Source organism: Carassius gibelio, chromosome A8, assembly GCF_023724105.1.
Source record: "Carassius gibelio isolate Cgi1373 ecotype wild population from Czech Republic chromosome A8, carGib1.2-hapl.c, whole genome shotgun sequence".
NCBI classification, from domain to species: Eukaryota; Metazoa; Chordata; class Actinopteri; order Cypriniformes; family Cyprinidae; genus Carassius; species Carassius gibelio.
The window spans coordinates 13,525,370-13,547,795 of record NC_068378.1 but is presented as its reverse complement, the minus strand read 5'-3'; the positions used below and the strand labels follow the sequence as shown (position 1 = coordinate 13,547,795).

The 22,426-nt window shown below is 35.8% G+C and overlaps 1 protein-coding gene and 1 long non-coding RNA gene across 2 annotated transcripts in view; one reads left to right on the top strand and one right to left on the bottom strand.

Moving 5' to 3' along the window:
• Nucleotides 1-22,426, bottom strand: part of LOC128018500 (importin-11) — a 130,950-nt gene that overhangs the window by 5,880 nt on the left and 102,644 nt on the right. Inside the window, exons 27-29 of the mRNA XM_052604051.1 lie at nucleotides 21,832-21,953; nucleotides 14,996-15,091; nucleotides 12,696-12,780 (exon numbers count right to left, since the gene is read on the bottom strand). Coding sequence (XP_052460011.1) covers nucleotides 12,696-12,780; nucleotides 14,996-15,091; nucleotides 21,832-21,953 — 303 coding nt within the window. The remainder of the gene's footprint in view (nucleotides 1-12,695; nucleotides 12,781-14,995; nucleotides 15,092-21,831; nucleotides 21,954-22,426) is intronic.
• On the top strand, nucleotides 5,589-7,852 carry LOC128018501 (uncharacterized). Its single transcript, XR_008184896.1, has 3 exons — nucleotides 5,589-5,812; nucleotides 6,200-6,242; nucleotides 7,308-7,852. It is a non-coding gene; the product is annotated as an uncharacterized LOC128018501 (long non-coding RNA).

The window sequence follows — 22,426 nt, the reverse complement described above, 5'->3', positions numbered from 1 at the left end:
AGTAAAGGCAGTCATTTCTATTTAAGTTCTAATGATAATAATAATACAAATAATGAGACCTGTTCATGAAACAATTGACAAATTTCTGTTTAAAATAATTCTTAAATCCATTATTTTGTAAACTGTCCCATTGATTTGAATACAATCATTTATGCAAGAATGGTTTTAGATATGATATCCAAAGGAATTTATTCAGCTTGTTTCATAAATAAAGCCCAAAGCGAGATCTAAACATACTTATAAGAATACTTCTAACCTAAAAGAGGTTTGTCAGTCTAAAGTAAACAACAATTTATCCATTTATGTACATTTGGAAAATAAAAGCCATTAGAGACAATTGGATTACGTGCTCTCTCTCATATTGCCCATAAAGTGTCTATTCCACAAACGAAAAGATGTCCGAGACCATCACTGCAGTTCCATTTGACACAATCTCAAAAAACACAGTCTCCAATGCTCTACATATAAATCAATGTACATTTAAACGGTAATTTTATACCCCTCTATTCACACTTTACAAACACTTGTTCAGTTTATGCAGTTAGCAGAGGATTGTGCATACATGTATAAACTTTAATCCTCATTCTGTCTCCTGCTCAAAGTAACTAAAATGGAGATCACACCATCTTTTTTATTATGCAGAACTTCATCTGCATGTCATTTCCATGTGCGATTTCTGCAATTTAGAAGACAATTCCAAGCGCTCGACCTTCAGAATTCAAAATTATCATGAGTCAGATTTTTACTGAAATGAAATGTGCATTTTTTTGATGGGAAAGGTCATCCCAACTATTCATGTAGATTACAATTTTCAGGGATGATGGGGCAGCTGTAATTTACTTCCCGAGTTGCCAATAAATCCTACCTTACCTTACAATGTTGTCTGAAAGGTTAAGCCCACATTTGCTTACTTTGCACTTCCTCGGGCTCTTAAAATAGACTCTAAATGATATTAATGGTGTGCTTTGCATCCACTTTGCTGGGCTGGTAATGAGAGTGTGGGTGAGGGAGTGGATCAAAGAGATGGAGCCATGCTTCATGAATTTCTAATTAGAGATTTAAGCATCATCAAGTCACTCAAAAGAGGCCGTGGACTAAATGAGAACGGCACTTTCCCATAAAAATTGTGCATCCGTCATTCAGTCCTCTTCTGTTAGGGACATTGTCTTCTTCCGTGTCTTTGACAAGCATTGGTTTTTCTTTAATCTGTTGGGTCACACAGAAGTGAAAGTCGTCGCGGGTGGCCCTGCTTGGGCCAGTGACTTCAATATCTCTGGCTGACAGATCTGTCACAGCACCAGATCAGAAGTGAGTCATCTATCTCTCAGGCCGATTAGTTCAATTTTGTTATATTTTGTTATCATATCTTATTTTATTCTTTATGAGATCGGTCAATGTATTCATATATAGCCTACCATCAATGTCTGGAAGTCAGTTTGACTCAGATGATTGTTTGTGAAGGAAAAAGTTATCTAATATTTTTTTTTTTTTTTTCTCACCTCATGTAATTCAAGTAAAAAACTTAGCAGACTGCATCTGTATTCTGTTATGTTTTGGCCTATTTGGTCTATGATTGTACTCGCGTGCGCTAGAGCGCGTGCGTGTGTGTGTGAGTGTGTGTGTGTATGTTATGCGTGGTTATGTGTATGTTGCTCTTCCAACCCCACCCCAGTCAACCTGTTCTTTCATGCTCTGAATAGTTAACATGGGTAAAGGCTTATTTGTTATCCACCTGAACATAAGAAGTCTGTCACATAAAATTGATCTTTTAAGGGCCTGGCTTGTCTATAATAAACCTAATGTTATCACACTGTCTGAGACCTGGTTGAATAATAATATATTAGATGAGGAAATTAAACTGGATGGTTATGTTCTGTATAGAGCTGATAGGAGCACTCGTGGAGGAGGCGTAGCCACTTATGTCTCTTCAACTTTATTATCTGAGTTAATATCCCCTAAGGAAAATCCTGTATACTTTGAATGTCTTTTCGTTAAAATTAGTTTTCATGTAAACAAACAGTTGATTATAGGGAATATCTACAGACCCCCAAACTCCCCTTCAGAGTCAATACAGTGCATAGGTAATACTATTAAATCTGTGGGTAGCTCAAACGAGATGATTATTCTAGGCGATTTCAATATTAACTGGTTAGAACGGTCATCTATAAATGATAGGAATTATATTGAAAGTTTAAATCTGACCCAACTAATTAGTGAACCAACTCGGGTTGACCATAGATCCAAATCTTTGTTGGATTGGATTTTGGTCACCCACTCTAATAGAATTACTGATTCTGGTGTTCTTTCAGATTGCTTCAGTGATCATTCAATGGTTTTCTGTGTGTGGAAAATTAAATTACTTCGTTTACCACCCAAAGTGATCAGGGTAAGACAGAGCAAATATTTTAACACAGATGTTTTTATCCAAGATTTATTAGATATAAATTGGAATAGGTTTAATCTTATTCCATTTGTTGAGGATGCTTGGAATTTTCTTTATACGGAAGTTCTTAAAGTAATTGATAAACATGCTCCTTGGATATCAATAAAGGTTAAGGGCCGACACTTACCATGGATTGATGCAGACTTATTAAATCTTTTTAAACAAAGAGATAAGGCATGGGACAAGTACCGCCGGTCAAAGGACCCAGTAGATGGGGCAGTATATAAACAATTAAGAAATGCGTGTACGACAAAAACTAGAAATGCTAAATCAAATTACTACAAAAACTCCTTGTCTAATAGTTTAAATAATCCTAAGAAGTTCTGGAAAAGTCTTAATGCATTATTAAACAAGTCCACTAAAACCACTCCTACCAAAATTATAGTTAATGATGAGGTTATCAGTGATCCTTCCGCGGTTACCAATGCCTTCAACCAACATTTCTCCTCTATTTGTAGCTCACAATTTTCTTATTCTTCCTTCTCTAGTTTGGTAGATGAGCCTAACAGTTCCTTTTCATTTGCTACTATAAATCCTACTGACGTTCAACAGGCAATCTCCGAACTAAAGTTAGGTAATGGTACTGATCCTGACGGTCTGGAGATCAAGTTTATCAAGCTTGCGTCTCATGTATTGGCATTTCCCCTATCAGATTTATTTAATTTATCCTTATCCACTTCTGTGGTTCCATTAATGTGGAAATCTGCCAGAGTTACACCAATACATAAGGGTGGTGATGCACTTGATCTCAATAACTATAGACCTATCTCTATCATCAGTAGTATAGCAAAAGTGTTTGAAAAACTAGTATTCAAACAATTATTTAAATATATTAATGAATTCTCTATTTTGTCACCAAATCAATCTGGTTTCAGACCAAACTTTTCTACAACTACTGCTCTTCTAAAATTTACCAACGATGTTTCATCTTCTCTAGATAATAATATGTCAACCGGTGCAATATTCATAGATCTAACTAAGGCTTTTGATATGGTCGATCACTATTTGCTTCTTGACAAATTATATGCAATAGGCCTGTCTAGACACTCTCTTCTTTGGTTTAATTCTTATCTCCATTGTAGAAGTCAGCGTGTTTATGTTAATGGATGTGTATCGCAGTCCTTAATAATGGAGAAAGGTGTTCCCCAAGGCTCCTCATTAGGGCCTCTCTTATTTTCTTTGTTTATTAATGACCTTCCTCTAACTTGCTCAGACTGTTGTATTCATCTATATGCAGATGACACAGTGATTTATACATCCAATAAGTCTGTTTCTAAGATTCAATCCTCACTGCAAACTAATTTTAATACTATTCAACTTTGGTTCCAATTTAACCATCTCTTATTGAATAAAAAAAAGTCATATAGTATACTCTTCCCCACCAGATCAGCTACACAGAATCAAGTTAACAATTTGTCACTCAGATTTTTAGACGATACTCAACTATTACAAGTTGATGAACTTAAATATTTGGGCATATGGCTTGACTCACAACTCTCTTTTAGATGTCATATCAATTCTGTTGTAAAAAAGATTAATTGTAACTTGCGAATATTGTTTCGCTCTATTAACTGTTTTACTCAAAGGATTAGGTTACGAATTGTGTCGCAGTTAATATTTCCCATACTAGACTATGCGGATGTTGTCTATCAAAACACCTCAGAAACAAACTTGAAAGTATTGAATGTTATTTTCAATAATATATGTAGATTTGTGCTAAGATGCCCATTTACCACTCATCACTGTGAAATGTATGACTCACTGAAATTATTGTCACTAAAGGCCAGAAGACAGTATCACTGGTATCAGGTCATTTTTAAATGTGTGCATTATGATTATCCTTCTTACCTAAAGGAATACTTAATTCCCTATAGACCCAGCTATAGATTAAGACATACTGAATATTTCTTCTTTACTGTGCCCAATATTCTCAAGGAGAGTGGTAGACGTGCATTTAAATTTAAAGCCCCTTCAGAATGGAATAGTCTGCCAGGGTCTCTAAGATCAATTACTTCCCTGTGTTCCTTCAAAACATCTCTTTTTGTTTACCTGCAAGCAAATTGTTGCTGTAAATGTTTTCCTCATTTTTGACGTTTTTTTTTTTTTTTTTTTTTTTTTTTCTTTATTATTTCTTTAAATGTGATTATGGGTTTAGGTGTGCGAATGTATACATATTTAAGATACATATGTCCTATCCTTGTACTGTCATTCCATATTTATATGTATGAGGGGCGGATGAGGTGGGATGAGGGAGAGCTTTTGTGTGTATGAATGTATATGTGCTGTATTATTTCTATGTTGTCTCGAGGACCCCCTTGAAAACGAGATGCTTCATCTCAAGGGGTTATCCTCAACAATAAAATTTCAAAGATCATTTAATAATGAGGGGAATTCTCAAAATGAGGGGCTGCTGTAGCCTTTGGAGCATGTTTAATGTGGGGTCAATGACAGAAACAGTCAATTGCGGAATTTTTTTCTAAATCTCATGTCATGAGGCTGTTATATTTTTCATCCTTTACGTTAAACTAATACCAGAACCAGAGCTGGATTCACAACATAGAATAGAACAAAATTCTAACAAAAGGGTTAGTTCACCCAAAAATGAAAATTAATCTGTTTTACTTACTCTCGAAGCACCCTAGGTGTATATGACTCTCTTCCTTCAGATGAATCCAGTCAGAGTTATATAAAAAATTGTTCTGGCTAATCCAGGCTCTATCATTGCAGTCAGTGGGTGCTGCAGTTGAACAGTCCACAACTCATCAAAAAAAGCACGCAAATTAAGCCTTCTGTTGTGAATGCATGTGCTTTCGTAAGAAAAATATCCATATTTCCAATGTAATAAACACTTTTCTCTCACATCTGTTATGCGTCATACATGGAAGCCGTTCCAGCGGATGATGCAGCGCATGTGCCTCTGAGATGCTATAGTCTTGCGAGTTTGTTTATAGGAGCAAAGGAAGCTAAGTTTCCTTACTTTAGCAAAGGAAACCAGTCTCCTCTTGGTTTATATCGAAATCCTTCAACATCTTTCTTTGCAAATCCTCGGTTTTACTTCTAATTCGTCAACAGCATTTTGCTTTGTTCTCTCGCTGCATTCATCACTAATCATGCAACGCAACGCACTAGTCATCTGCCAGAACGGCTTCCTCATATGACAGATAGCGGAAGTGAGAGAAAAGTGTTTATTAAGTTTGAAATATGGATATTTACTTAAAAAAAAAAACACACATGGATTCGCTACATTCACCCCTCGGAGCCGTGTGAGGCATGTTTTATTATGGACGTGCGTGCTTTATTTGAGGAGTTGTGGACTGTTCAACTGCAATCTGAAAGAAGAAAGTCATATACACTTAGGATGCCTCAAAGGTGAGTAAAACACAAGCTCCTTTTCATTTTTGGGTAAACTAACACTAAGTTAGAAAAGAAAAATAAAATATCTGTTAAGATTATTTTGAATCCCCAACAACATTCTTAAGAGGCCATTCACACAAGAGTGCATTTTTGTGGTTAAAAATGCAAGCATTTAGTCAATATATTCAGTCATTTTGCATACAATTTTATCCAAAGCGACATACAATTGGGGGATACATAAAACGATTCTTCTTAAAGAGGCAAACGGACACAAGAAGTGCTTGTAATACCAAGTTTTAGGGATCGTTTAAATAAGTACAAGCTAGAAGGAATCAATAAAGAAGAGAAAATGCATTTATGTGAACGGCCCCAAATAATTTTGTTTTTGTATTTTTTCTTAAGACAATCATTGCACTAACCTCCAACTTGTCTTAAATACACAAAGGTAAGATGTTTATTTAAATATTAAGCATTGTAACACTATACATATTACTGTATGAATATGAAGTGACACCAGTTATTGATAACGTAAACAATGATTGCTCATTAGAATTCTTGAACAAGTATAATAAACTATTTCGAACTAAAGCTTTTTGTGAATCCAGCCCCTGGTGATATCAAAGACTGGCAAAACCACTACTAGGACACTATAGCTCTAGTTCACTAAAATCAGACAGCAAATTGTCTTGGTGGTTTAACTCTGAGAGATGAATGACAGGAAGACTTTGCAGTTTTACCCTTTGTGCAATAAAACTGTTTCCCCTGTATTGATCAGATTTAATCCCACTAGGAATCAAATTGTCTGTGTAAGCATAACTCTGGCAATACTGTACATAAAATAATTCAATATAACAAATGTATCTCTCTTCACATATTGAAAATGGATATGACTTATGGGAAGAGATCCATTGAAACAGTGTCAAAGTCAATTCAGCATATAATCAAATACACAGCCACAAGCCATAGCCAAAGCTAATCAGGCCTTTTTAAAGGTCTAGATGAAGCCAACATTCAAGATTTAACACCCTTATTAGAAATTTCCCAAGACTAAATATACCCATGAAGCAGGAGATTACAAAAGGTCAAAATTAGCATTCCTCTGCTACTACAGAAACAAGACATTACAAACTGAAAACAATTACTTAACCTGAAAGAAAAACGTTGATACAATAACGGTTTATCAATTAGGTAAGCGATCGTAACGTAAGCAGTATGAATAGAAATGTCCATCAGAGCATCTCCAATATGCAGGATCACAAAATAAAATAAAAAGGAAAATAAAAATAAGCTAACAACTTTTAAAAAAAATTTAAATATATAAACAGACTAATACATTAATAAACAATAAGACTGTCACATTAATTAAAAAATTTACTTAAAACTGAATGAATTTTTGTCACATGACAAAAAACGGCCAGTTTGCTAGATTAGAGGGCAACAACTCTTGTCATTCTCCCCATAAACCATTTAGCAGACGCATTTCCAGCTAATGCTTCTTTGCTAATTGCAGGAAAACTTCTCTCGGAGTAATCTGGAGCAAACACTCTGCTGAGAGCTGCTCACTGGATCCCAGAGACCCAGTCTGTCACCAAATAATTAAAAATACCCCGTAAATAACTTGAAAAATGCGAGAAAACATACGTAAAAGACCTATCTTGCACGATATTTCCAAAAGGTGAAGCAAAAATGTGTCGGACAGCGCTTATCAACTTGTCTCAATCCTCTCCAGTCACTTGAGGAAAGAGAGGCACTGCTCGATCCTAAGAGACGGCTCTAGAGGACAGAGAGCTGTTAGGCTAGCGGCGCTAATGCTTGGCCACATAAAACAGAAGAAAAGAGAGAACGCTTGAGAGGGATCTCAGTGTGGTCCCATCAACAAACTGAAGGTTAAGCTGTCTAAGACGTGCTGAGAGCTCTTCATTTATGTGTGGAAAAGGTCAGAGACCTTTAAAAGTGTTGCATGTAACCACAGAATATTCTGGAAAGAAAAACAAACACTGTAAATTGTGACCACTAAGATCGTCTAAATAAAATGTTATGAAATGTTGGAAACAAATTCATATCCCTGATGAATTTAAAATACTAGGACTACAATATAAGCTTTTGAATTTAATATTCCACTGAAGAAAAACAACAACAAAAAACACGTTTGGAATGATTTGAGGGTGTGTAAACACATGACAAAGGTTTCATACAAGAGAACTCTGATATCCAACAAAAGTCACTAAGACAAAATGTCCCCTTCAGTAACTAAACACCAAACACTATTCTCCACTGAGTTTCCAAAGCAGTAATGTCTTTTTCTCCCACATGCCATATTCCTCCCTTTTGCTGCCCAGTCAAAATGACCATATTGATATTATGCTAAGATAAAACAGCATCATAATCTAATCAGAGTAACACTGAGGGCTAGCTTGAAAGATTTTACTGGCAGAATGGAGAAATATGTCATTATTTCAGAATTATTTCAGTGTATTTTATGTGATTGGCAAAATAAATAAATAAATAAATCTTGAGCTACTTGAGATACATTAGTGAAGACTGTCTACTGCAGACTGTAAATGTTGGTTCTCTCAATAATAATATGCTAATACATCTAGCTAATATTTTAACATTAATGACTTGGGGAAAAAAGTTAGGATAAAAATTAAAAGCATGCCGTAAAATATTTAAATGCACATGATATCAAGTGATAGCAAATTTAATATATAAAAAAAAACCCTTCACAGGTTAATTCTTCTCAATAATATGCCAATGCCACAGGATCATAAAAAATATATTAAAAAATAGTAAGATTATAATTTTTTTTATTTATACTTTTATTTAGCAAGGACTTATTAATTTGATAAAAAGTGACAGCAATGCTTTTTAACTGTACTGTAGGCTAGATCTAAACAGGTCCGTAAAATATTGAAAGGCAGAAATCAGATGGCAATAATTTCAAAACAATCACATTTTTGCCAAACCAAACAAAAAACAAGAACCCCCTCCGTGCCACAGGGTCACAGAAAAGTGAAAAATTAAAAGTGTGTGATATGAGGAGCGTTTTGCTCCGAGCAGCATTAAATAAAAAGACTTTTAACAAGCTAACTGAATCTGGCACACCCTGGGATTCACGGGCAATAAATCAGAGAGAAATGTGCTTATTAAATAGATGGATCCGTTACGCAGTATTGCATCCCGCAAGCAACCGGTTTTGATTCAGTATTTTTGTTTGCATTGACCTTCAAACCCTGAAGCACACAAACAAATAATGAGAGAAGGCAGGCACTGACAAGAGAAAAAGGAGGCAAGGACGAGTCTCAGAATTGAGTTTGACTATGACAGAGACACTAATGCAAGAGGCAGCATCAACAATAACAGATTGGGCATATTTAACCTATTCTGTTCATGTCATCAAAAACAGACTAATCCACTTCAAACAAATAGCCTTGGGACACTAAATGTCTTGGAAAATACTTGTCAGTATGAATGAATGCAAGCAAAACCATCATCTAATTAATTACACCGTTTATATTTACTTTCACTGAGTCTGGACAAAATATAAAAACTATGGGGTTTTATTGTAAATTGCAAAGTATGTCAGAGAAAAATGAGAGCAGACTGCCTATAAAACAATGATGTGAAACCATTTCAGTTCGATTTCTTTTTATAATTGCAATGAGAAATACTGCACATCAGTTGCAACACAATGACAGGTTAACCAGTTTTGGAAACAAGGTTAAACAAGGTTAACGTCGCCCCTATTACAGAACTGTCCTGCTGTCTTAAGTCCAATTTATAACAGTAACGACTGCACAACTTTCACCCTGTCCGTAAAATCATGACAGTTTGGTCGTTAATGGCTCCGATGATTTGAAATAAACCTTTTAAATCTAAACCTGCATTCATGCTGGGAGAAATGATAAGAGGAGACATTTTTTCTTTTAATCCATTTTGTGCATCATTAACCAGCAAGAACGTACACCTTCCCTGTGTCAGGGCAGATTTGTAGCGTAATACATCTCTTTGACTTTATCTACTGACTGTTTCGGCACCCCACTGCCTGTTATGTGCGGACTGATTGCACGCTGTGTCCATTTGCTCCATTGCTTTCCATTTTCGATGGAACTTGCACTCCGATGCTCCATCAAAACTGTTCTGAACACAGGACTAATTTCTGCAGGAAATGTAACGTAATTCAATATACTGCTGCTTTTGAGCACTGCGGTGTGGAAGTGTTCCATGTTTGTGTCTGTGAAGTGAAGGCAAAACAAAACAAGCTTATTTGAGTCCAATTATCTCTATGTGGTAACCTCAGGTTAACTAGATAATAACCTGACAATCTCATTCCTCTTCAAAGCATTTCAGTCAAGAGACAAAAGTGTGAGGTTTAGTTATTAGGGATGAATAATTTGGTTATTTTGTCTACTTGAGCACTTGACAGATGAATAGAGACAGTACTATCTGTAATTGTTTAACTCTTGGTAAATGGATGTCTTTGTTTTTCTATCTAAAAACATAAGCTAGACAGACGTGTCTGATTGCTGCAATTGCGTCTTGCATCACTGGACACTGCATTCAAGTGCCTTTCATGCGGTGTGATGAAGCTGTATGTTAAACAACTGTACTATTAAAGTTTTTGTCTCCCAAAAGAAAAAAATAAACACTGAACAGTCTGAACGAATCGTCAGTAATTCGAATCCCATTTCTGTGATGGCAACATGTCACGGGGCAACACATTTGCATAATGCCCGCCTGTGTTCTATGTTGGCTGGCAGCGAACAACTTGATCAACACTCAAAAAACACTTTACTGATGACTGCTTCTCTTATCTCTGGGAGTTTGATGCGGGATTCACAAAGCGCTTGCTCTTGGCTCAGTATTCAGTTTATTTGGACCAGCTAACTGAATCACAACTGTAAGTATGATAAATAACAGATGTTTACATTTTCTATGGTGCGCTCAAAATACAGAACTATGACGACAGGCGCATTGTTTCTGACCAGCGCTGTAAGCGTTAGACCAATCACAACAGACTGAGCCATCTGACCAATCAGAGCTGAGTAAGCTCACTGAAAGCAGGGGTTTAGAGTAGGGGTGCTCCGATGACGATTGGATCGTCAGTAAAGCCGGTTCTCTGTGTTTTCACATAGAGCAGCTGTTACTACACAGAGATGTTGTTAACTGAGAAGCTGCGCAAATCCACGTTCATTTTCAGTGTTTATTTGCGCAGCTTCTCAGTTAACAACGGCTCTGTGTAGTAACAGCTGCTCTATGTGAAATCACGCACCTGATGGAATTTACCGCTGATTAGAGAACCGGCTTTACTGACGAGTAAAAGACATAATGATTGGCCGATCGTTATCGGAGCACCCCTAGCTTAGAGAGGGTGAATCTTAGAACTGCTTTGAATTAACATTTTTTGAGAATCGTTGGAAATTAGGTGATATTATTGAGAAAACATTTTGATAAAATTAAAGCATTGTTTGACCTTGTATGCATCTATTGTAGGAGACTCCCAAAGTTTTCAAAGGCAAAGTATCATCAAAAACAACACTGTATTCAATTAGAAAAAATACAAATTAAACCCTCCATCCATACTTTTGCAGAAAAAATAAACTGTGTTTTGATTTCAAGTACTCTGGTATTGTGCTTCATCCCATGTCTCTCTCTCACTAAAACAAATTTGTCACTCAAGACCACTGAGAGAAGGTTGTGACTTACAGACACAAAAATGTACTTCATTTCAAACCAGCTACTAGCTGAATGTATCAAATCCTACCAGGAGCTTTTCATCATACAGACAATTAAGAGAAATGACTCGAACCACTCAAACATGCTTTTGAACTACTGCACTTCACAGCTCATTTGCTCGTTTTCAGTCGTTGTTTGAAAGCTATTGTTGTAGGCAGATTTTCTATCAGAAGCGCCACTATGATGAAACATGCTCATGTGGGTGTCACACAAAAATAACATTAGGAAAAGAAAGACTGAGATTATGACAATCCTCTCCAAAACACTGCAATGGCATTTTATTCTCTCACTATTGTTTTTATCTAAACACTTCTGCTGAGATGGTCCCATAAAAAAAAAAGAAGAGAAACACAAAAACAACAATAAACCACACAGTTTGCCACCCACAAGTCAGTACTTTTCCGACACCGTTCATCTAATTTCTATTCACAAACAAACAGTTACACTTTATAAGGCTCCATTTGTTAACATTAGTTAACTTCATTATTAAACATTAACAATTACAAATACTCCTAAAGAATGCATTAATCTTCATATTTATTTCAGCATTTTCTAAAACATCATTTAAATCAAAAGTTGTGTCTTAATGTTTAAAGGACCTGAGCTGACATTAACAATGAATAGTGAACTCACATTAACAAAGATCATAAATCCTGTAAAAACTGTATTTCTCATTAATTAATGCTAGTTGATATAATAACTTCTTAATGTTAGCTTATGAGACCTTAGTGTCACCAAATAAATTGTATGTACAAATTGTGAGGAAATGCAGTAAATCTCTGTCTCTCTCTAAGTGTTAAAATACCAGTTACTGATATTGGCCTCAAATAAATCTAACTGGAGAACCTATATTAATGTGTACATAGTATTTACTGTGCAAGAACCATAGCAACACAAACAATTTGCACCTTTAACCCCTACGTTGGGTAGGATGATCGTCAATCTTTATCATGTTAAATAGATTTCTTAAGATGAAACACTTTTTGACCTGCTAGTTTTTGAACTGATGTAACATTGCAGTCAATTCAATTTGTCTAATCAGTTGTAATGTACTATACCAGCATCCACTATATTGCATCAATAACAGCCATTTGATGGCATGTGTCATCAATAGGAGCGTGTAACACCTGTGACCTTTGAAAAACAGGGGTAAAACACTCACCAGCTTCTTCCTTTTGTCCTGTTCTGTTGGGGGTTCCTCGTCATCGGTCAGCTTTGGCTCTTCAAAGTGGCTCATCAGCATGCAGCTAGAGGACAGGCAGCCAGAGAGAGTGTGTAAGGTCGTGAAGTACGCGTGTGTGTGTGTGTAAAAAGAGCGAGTGCAAAGTAGAGAAATGATATTCATGTTACACTTCATTTCTAAAATGTGCCACTTTTGCCTGTTCTCCAGCAGCTGTTTAATCACTCCATTTATGAATACTTTTTTGACACCCCACTGAAGTCATGAAATATTGGCTAGATAGATACAGAAACATAACTATACCTTTAACATAGTAATTATGTGAATATAATTAAAATACAAATAATTGTATTATTCATATTACAGAATAGAACTATACACACAACAAAATTTCATTTTTAAAATAATTGTATTAATAATTAAAGAATAATATTATATATTAAAATGATATATTATATAAACTATTATACTATTGTATATACTATATAATTATATAGCAATACAGAACTAATATATATATATATATATATATATATATATATATATATATATATATATATATATATATATATAAATATATATATATATATATATATATATATATGAGTTATGTGTAAAGACATGTAAACACACACATATATATATAGTGTTCCTGTAGCTCAATTGGTAGAGCATTGTGCCATCAAGGGCAATGTTGGGGGTTTGATTCCCCGGGAACACATGATAGGTAAAAATTTATAGCCTGAATGCACAGTAAGTCACTTTGGATAAAAGCGTCTGCTAAATGCATACATTTATATATATATATATATATATATATATATATATATATATACACACACACACACACACACACACACACAGTGACATGTTTATATATGATATAATAAAAAATATAAATAAAATATATGAATAGATCCTTTTTATTGACATTAAAGTGAAATAACTGAAACACAGTATCCTGATAAAAATGCAATGTGTGTGTGTGTGTGTGTGTATATATATATATATATATATATATATATATATATACATTAGGGGTGTAACGGTTCACAAAATTCACGGTTCGGTTCGATACGATACACTGATGTCACGGTTCGGTTCGGTTCGGTTCGATACGTTTTAGATACAGCAAAATGTAAAAACATCTCAACTTTTCAGAATGCCGCAAGCGCACCGCGGGGCATGTGACAAGAACCAACCAATCAGCTTCATCCTTTCCCGTAACAACGTTGAGAGCTCAGCCAAGATGAAGGAACAGCTGATCATAGTTGTATATGGATTGCAATTTTGAAATAAATTCAGTAGCAGAGCTACTGCAAGCGATTTTTAGAGCTGCAAATCCATTTATCCTTCGCTGAAATTTTCGCGTCTCATGGAGAGAGCACGTCATTGTTGCTTAGCAAAGACAGACGCCTCATGAGCGCTTCTGCCCGAGCGCTTTGGAAAGGAGGAGAAAGACGCGCTTAGTGTTTTCCATGCGTTTTTAGGCACGATATGTGAACGGCCCCTAAGGCGCTCGCTCACTCAGCACGCGCTGAAGGCTCGTTGCAAAATGTCTAATGCATTTAACAGACCAGAAATATAAGATCCTAAAATAACCAACAGGTCTGGTGTTTGGGTTGGATTCCCTGTAAGCTATAGTTTCTAAATGCTGCAGGGATAGTTTGCTGCGTGCATGTTTCTCCTTTTTTTTGTCTTTTCCCAGATAGTACTGACGCATATATCCCAGATATTCCCGCTGTTTTTTTTTTTTTTTTTGTAATCCCGCTGGTGTACCCTGTCATGTTGCAGATGCGACATACCGTTGTTTATTTATCCACCACTCTCTTGCCATCACCATTATAGCTTAAAGGGAACAGGCGTTGCCTGTTACGTTGTTTGGGTTATTGGGCTACCTTGTTGAACGCATATCATTATATTTCTTTCTCTCTCTTTTTTTTTTTTTTTCAAATATAATTAATTACTCCAACGAACCGTTCGGTATACATAATGCGTACCGCGTACCGAACCGAAAGCGTCGTACCGAACGGTTCAATACGAATACGCGTATCGTTACACCCCTAATATACATATATATAATTTTCATGGTTTGATACTATATAATATGTAACAAGAAGGCAGCAAACATTGTGACACAGATCACAATCACTTCTCATAATGCTGAGCATTAGTTTCATGAAAGACAGTGCATGCCCTTGTCCACCTTTTTCCAGGTCATTAGGCAGACAAAATGCCTCTATGGAGGAGAAGTGTCATCAAAAAGAGAGAATCACACTTACTCCTTGAAGGAAGCCGTCTCAGGGTCTTCAGTCATAACATCGTGCAGCGCCTCAACGCTGATGTTAATGATCCCACAGAACTTGTCCTGGATCACGCTGAAAAATGATTGCAGAGGAAAACGTTATTCAGAGAATGTACACATCGTCCCATCATTCACACTCTGAGAGCACGTCGACAGACAGATGTTTTGGGGTGTCTTCACAAGTCTGTGAGTAGGGATGTCATGCTAATGTCATGATAATTTTAGTCATAAACAAAGACATTTCTCAATATCTGTTTTCAAAAGAAATATGCTGTTCAAAACAATACTTTAGATAAACTTTAACTTTATTACTACACCAAAATAGCTATTTCAACAAAGAAATGTCTTTGCATGTGGGCAAATACACATGAGTGTCAGTCTGACAGCGCGTGGGTACAGAGTCGCTACTCAACTAGTTAAACTTTGGAAAACTGCTGTTGTTACTTTTTTCACATTGAGTTGGTAGCAAAGCACCTGTACTTTCTACATTTGTACCCTTGGGTATTAAGATTTTCAGTCAGAAAAATAATAATAATAAAAATAAAACCTTTTGAGCCTGGAAATCACTCACAAACTCTTCCTGCAGGTGAACAATCATAAGCTTAAGAGAAATACTCAGTCTGACTGACTGTTAAAATCTGAACTACACTCAAGGGACCTGAACATTACACAGCACATATTATCTGAAGCAGTTACTGCCAATAAATGGAAAGATATTCATTAGATTAAACCCTTAATGCAGCTGCTCTTTATGCTTTCTGTGACAGCAACAGTTAGCACTTTTTGAAGGACAATCTCTTCATTTCACAGCCTTGAAGTCACGCGTCTGACTTACATAAAAGGAATAGCGGAGCCAAAAATTGAACTTGTCATAATTTACAACCTTCATCATGTCATTCCAAACACATACTGTATGACTTTCTTCTGTGGAACACAAATGGAGAAGTTTAGATTAATGTCAGAGCTGCACTAATCTATATAGTGAAAGTGAATGGGGATCACCAGCTGTCAAGCTCCAGCAAGAACAAAAACACAACGGTATCAATACCAGAGCTATTTTTAGGATAATTTATATCCAATTACATTTTATTTCAATATTTAGAATTTCCTTTTATTTGTACTTATTTTTTGTATTCATTTTAATGTTTTTTTTCTTTACTTTATTTTTTTATTTTTTTCTTTACTTTATCTTACGGTAGGTTTTGCACTTTTGCTCCAGTTTTAAATTTAGTCCAGTTTTTATTTATTTCCAGATGATACTTTTAGTCCTTCAATTAAAACTAAGGTAAAATTTTAAATGTTGCCAGCTAACTGAAATAATTTAGTATATTATTGATACTGTATTTTATATGATAACCCTGATTTGACTTGTGTCTCCTGAAGCCATACGACAGGTTTGTGTGAGAAACAGTCTGAAATTTAAATAATTTTTCACTGGAAATATTGCTTAACGGCTGTGGTCACAATCCACTTTCATTGGCTGTAAAAGAACAGCTTGGACATTCAGCTATAAATATCTCCTTTTGTGTTCCACGAAAGAAACAGGATACAATGTAAATAAATAATGACATAATTGTCATTTCTGGGTGAACTATCCCTTTAAGGAACATCCCAGCATATTTTTCTTCTATAATGTGTGGCAGGGCCAAATTGCCTGTGTTCGGCCCTTTCCATCATGGTCTTCAATATAAACCCCCAATGTCTGATACAAATTGGTTCATTCGTCATTCAGAGCTGAAACACACAAGATCCCAGACTGTCCACTTAGAACCCTGTAACGATTCTTTCTCTGCCTCGGATCTGTTCACATGCAGCATTCGGTGAAAAGCCAGATAAGGAACGTCAGTCCTAAATCTCAAAAACATTGCTTGGTGAAACGAACTAGTCGATACCATTTCTGAAGCAGCAATCACATCTCTGCTTTGGTGAAATAGAGGAAGATGATGAGGCACTGTAGCTGCTAAGGGAAAGGGGCACAGCTTATATGACTTAATAACAAGAAATTGGTCAGGAATGAAAAGACGAGTGGTATGAAATTACGATTGTGATATGACATGTGCCTCCCTATCACCCATCGGCACCCTGGTATTGGGGAACTGAGTGCTTCCTTAATCCAAAACGAGGCACTCATTTCATTTTATCTGCATTCTCATTCACTTTAAATGCAGAAAAGTACAATTCTCAGGACTGCATATGGCTCACTTTTCAAAACTGACTGAAATACGTTTTAAATAACTCAAAATCTGTCATGATGAGCATATATTAGAATTTATGAAAAGCCAATTACTGTTTTGCCTGATGACACCCTGTAAGCCAGTTACAAGCAAATTTGGTTAACACCAAAGCTAGCTAAATATCAATATAGCTATTTATTTAATAAAGTTTAGAGCTTTAATATTGCTGTTTTTGTATTATAATACAGGGTAGGGGCTCATCTCAACCCGCCAATATAAGAGCTACACTAGTGACCTATCAAAGATGAATCATATTTAAGATTTCTTATCACACTGCTTGGACCTGAAAAAGAGGTGTGTGAGACACCTAATGATACTCAAACAAGGACTTTTGGACAATTAAACTGGCAGAACCTCTAAGACTTGCACTCATGCAAGACTGCTGATATCATATAGACTATTTTATCAAGGACCTTAATACCTTTCTGTGCCTTGCTGTCTATTCAGGGTCAGAAAGCTCTCGGATTTCATCAAAAAAAAAAAAAAAAAAAAAAAAAAAAAATCTTAATTTGTGTTCCAAAAATTAACAAAGGTCTTGCGGGATTGAGAATTTTAATTTTGGGATCAACTATCCCTTCTGAGAGTAGAATCTCTTTACCTAGAAAAATGTGAATCTCATGGCAACACTATTTGATATATACATCAAATTAACCTTCGTCTACATCGTGCAATCCACTTGGCATTCTTTTGAATATGTATTCCAATTGTTATCAAGCAAGTAGCTTGCTCTAAACAGTAAAAATGTTCTGGCAAGCTCCCACATTATTATTCCAAAGGCAGCCGGTTGAAAACACTCTGAACAGTTGTGTTTATGAATTCCCAATCTGCATATCCCCCTTCCATTTTTGGCCTGGCTGTATGTGCGGAGATCATTACACCATTATTATCATCATCAGTTTATTCTGCGCTCTCCAATTGACTGAAGCAGAGACAAATCTGTATCGTTTCATTGCTGTCATCACTGTGGATATACTTCATTAGGGGGTGAAATTACTTGTGATGTACAGCGCCTCAGAGAAGAAACACTGCTCTGAGCCCACAGGTGTTTTTTTCAGAGGGAGGCAAAACACAGCAAATAGAATAGTAATGTTAGGATCAGAAAATGCCAATCAAAGCACCCCGAATTCCTGTGAAAATTAATATGCTGGGACTAATTTCATGCAAGCCTCTTGGCGCCGCTAAATATCCCTTTTAAAGTCTGCTTTCATAATTTTCTCAGCGTCGTTCAAGTCACACGAGTCCAAATAGAGATGAAAAAGCATCTGAATAAGGATGATTCTTGACTAGCAGAGCACAATTCCTCTGTAAATTAAGTCTGTTTATTGCAATACTGTAAATATTGGCAATTTAAGTCACACAAGACAGAAAAAGGGGTCAGAAATTAAAGTGAAAAAAAGGGCAAAAATTGTATATAAAGCATTTTCAGCAACTATTTCCCCATTATTCAATATACATTTTTTTTCTTCAGGATTCTATGATTTTGATAAACATCTTTTAGACATGTCATATCTTCTTTACTGTTGATTATGACCAATTTAATGCATTCTTGCTGAATAGAAGCATTAATTAATTATAATTTTTCTTAAAAAAACAAAACTGACTCCAAATGTTTGAATGGAAGGGTATTTCTATTGGACAGTTCTACTCTAGGTCATTTTGGTGGTGTTTGCCTAGGCATCAATGTTCAATTTTGTTTTGTTTATTATTCTTCAGGTACAAACTGATTGAAATTTATAGGCAATAATCTTCAAATCTAATTATTCAGACTGAATATGTTAGTAAATGTATTAAATTGAAGTATCTGAGACAAATGATGCCTCACAGCATAATTTAATTATATATTTAAAAAAAAGCTCCTGAAATAGAGCTCCACAATTATGACAAATATCAACACTGCTGATTTTTGCTCTTGATACTGTAATTACAACCGTTAAGGCTGATTTATGGAATATACAGAAATACTTATTGGGTGTTTAGTATTGAATGTATGCATTTTGTCTTACAGTGTTGCAAAAACACACTATGCAAAAGCGTTTATAAACATATGTTTAATTTTTCATGATCATTTAAATTGTAATAACCATAACTCCAATAATGGTTACATAAAAATAATAACTGCACAGCCCTACCCTGAAAAAGGCAAGATGTGGCAATAATGGGGAAAACAACATTGTGCATCTTAGCTTCTGAGACTAAGGCTCAGAAAAATCGCTCACAGATCCAGGCTGTCTCTACAAGCGTGATAATGCACGACTATCCCGCTCCCCCCCAGACTCAGGCTGCATGGGAAGCCTCTCCTGTATATCCCAGCAAAGCACTGAAAACTGCAGAAGGAAAACAAGACCATGATGGAGCTGTAATTGTTGCCAGTTAATCACTGCTTTGGGTGGGAGGAAGACTGACAATGAAGGGCTTTGGTATCGATGCCAATACTGATCTCATAGAACAATGACCCATAAGATCAATCTCAATGAAATAAAGTGACAGCAGACCTGCTGCTGCACCGAAATCAGTTTCACAGCCCCGAATGGAATTCCATGATAAAAGATTTCACAATGCGCACATATACAGACGGATACATACATACAAAATGTGGACGCATACAATAGATCAGATAAATCCAGAGCGTGAAATACTTTGCAAACTACTGGCTGCTTTTCAGAAAAGGACATGTGGCCAGACTGAATTTATATTGTAATGAGAAATGTGAAGGAAGGTTAATCGTGAATTTCTCCATTTCTCTTCCCCTGATAGTCTGCACATGTAAAAGCAATATGACCAGACAAGATGGTCTGGTCTTTAAGGTGGCAGGGGTCATGAACATTTTTGACATGAAATTCAAATATATCTTGTTAATCACTGTGCCAAATTGTATAAATATGCTCCGTTTCCTAGAAAAAAATCCTACAGATTACCACCTATTGCCATTCATTACATTGTGTGTGCTGGAGGAAAACAAGCGCATCTCTTCCCTTAATGATGTGATTTTGAGTGTCAACGTTACTGCCAGAATGATGCATGCAGAATTGAAAAGATTGAGAAGAAAAGTGAGTCAAGCAAATATATTATTCTGCAGAGCGCCCAATTTTTACCATTGTTCACAATATAATCTAATTCATGAGAAAGTATCAACCTTGAGAGCAAAAAAACTAAATAAAAAAAAACCTTTAAAAAAAATATCCACTTAAAATCGAGACAAAGATTCTAAAACCAACAAAATTAATCAAACAAATTAGTTTAATATGACCATATTTTACTGTTAAACTTAAACTTGGGATCATTTAATGAGACTAATGGTGTGAAATATAAATGTGAAATTTTGATAGCAAAAACACGGAAGTGTCTAGTGTCAATAATGTAGCGATACAGAATGCACTGTTCACTTTCAAACCAAGCAGCTTTCTGTTGGTCAACATGGCAAATCTGTGTGAACATCTTCAACCCGTTGCAAAATTTGTGTGGTCTAATCTTTCGTCCTTATGAGATATTCCCAATTGCGTGGATTCCAACAGATATTGATATCTGAATTTCATCTGCAAAAATTAGTAAATATGCCTGCACCTTAATACAGAAATTACCCAAGTTATACTTGAACCACAACTGAGTGGAACAATAGGGTTTTTAAAGTAAAAAAAAACCCATAAAGATCACAAAACCAAACTTTTCCTGTACATTGTTTTTATATTAATGCAACTCATCAAAATAAGTGAAGCAATTTTGACTTGTTTTTAAAAGTTAAATGAAATTCAGTTAGATTTTCTACTACTAGTTGGTTTTATGTAATTTAAGTCGAAATGACATTAACAACCAATTGATTACACTTAAATTAAGGCAGCACTTTTTTCACAGTGTTTATTTTTACACATTCAAAACAAACCTATCATGAGCCCTGAAATTCTGTGGAAACCTCAGCATGATTTCAGCTTCAGCGTCAAATTACAGATTGTACAATTATTTATAAATATATTTATTTGCAATGCATCATAGGGTGAGTGCCTCATTCCCTCAAAAAAAAAAAAAAAAAAAAAAAAGACAAGTATACCATTTTGTTCCTTTGTCTTTTTCTACTTCTCTGATACAAATCATAAGTGCATGTGTTTCTTCTCTAGACGGTTTGGTTCATAGCTTAATTGTTCACTGTTTATTGAGGATTTAATAATAATAATAATAAAGGCCTAGAGAGAAATAAAATAGGAAAAATATTTCCAGAACCATGGCCATCGAAAAAAATATGAAAGATCACTGTGCCACTATTTTGGCAAAGTTTATACTTAACACTAGCTGCATATACTGGCTGCCATTACTTGAATAGATGTTGCTATAAGCATTGCTATTTCTGCTTGGTCTATTATATCAGCTGACATCCAAACTACTGACGTAGCTAAAACCAACAAGCCATTTCTCCTGGCAAGTCACAATTACAAAGTGATTTTTTATTTGTTTGGACTCTGAGGTGAATGTCAAATGATATAAATGTTATCACTTGTACATCTTGCAGATGACTTCTGCTATATAAACATCCGATATTTGCATGCAAATGTGATAGGATGATCCTGCAGGTGTTTATAAGATGACAAACCTGTTGTCAGATGGTAAAAGCGACATGAGAGCCAGTGCAGAGAGCTTTCTCCTCTCAGGCTGGGTGATGTTGTCCATGCGGTCCACCCACATCTCAATCATACTCCCCAAGAGCTGGTCTGCCTGAGAAAGCAGAGATCACCATGATAATCTTGTTCACGTAATTCATTTATAATTTAGTCATGCACAGGTAAGCAAGGCACACTGGGAGCAAGATTAATACACCCTTCACAAGAGGAAAACATAAGGGTAAGTCGAACCACCTAACAGGGCTAAAATATAAAAACCTCCATCTTTGAAGTTATTCGGCTGATACTGTAAATAATGAAGGGATCTCAGCAGGAAAGATATTTCTGGGATTGAGGAAATTAAGGAGAATACTGATATATGCTGAGACTACAACATTGCAAATGAGTTTAATTATTCGGTGGGGAGATACGGCCCAGGGTTGAAAGGGAATGATGCTGTGTGGGCGGCTCGGCAAAGCATCTGGGACCATTGGGACCAAATTACATTAAGATCAGCTCCCACAAACCCAACTAAAGAAACGCTGCAGAGGAGAAGAAAACTAGGCCAAGCTTGAAGAGCTTTTTTGT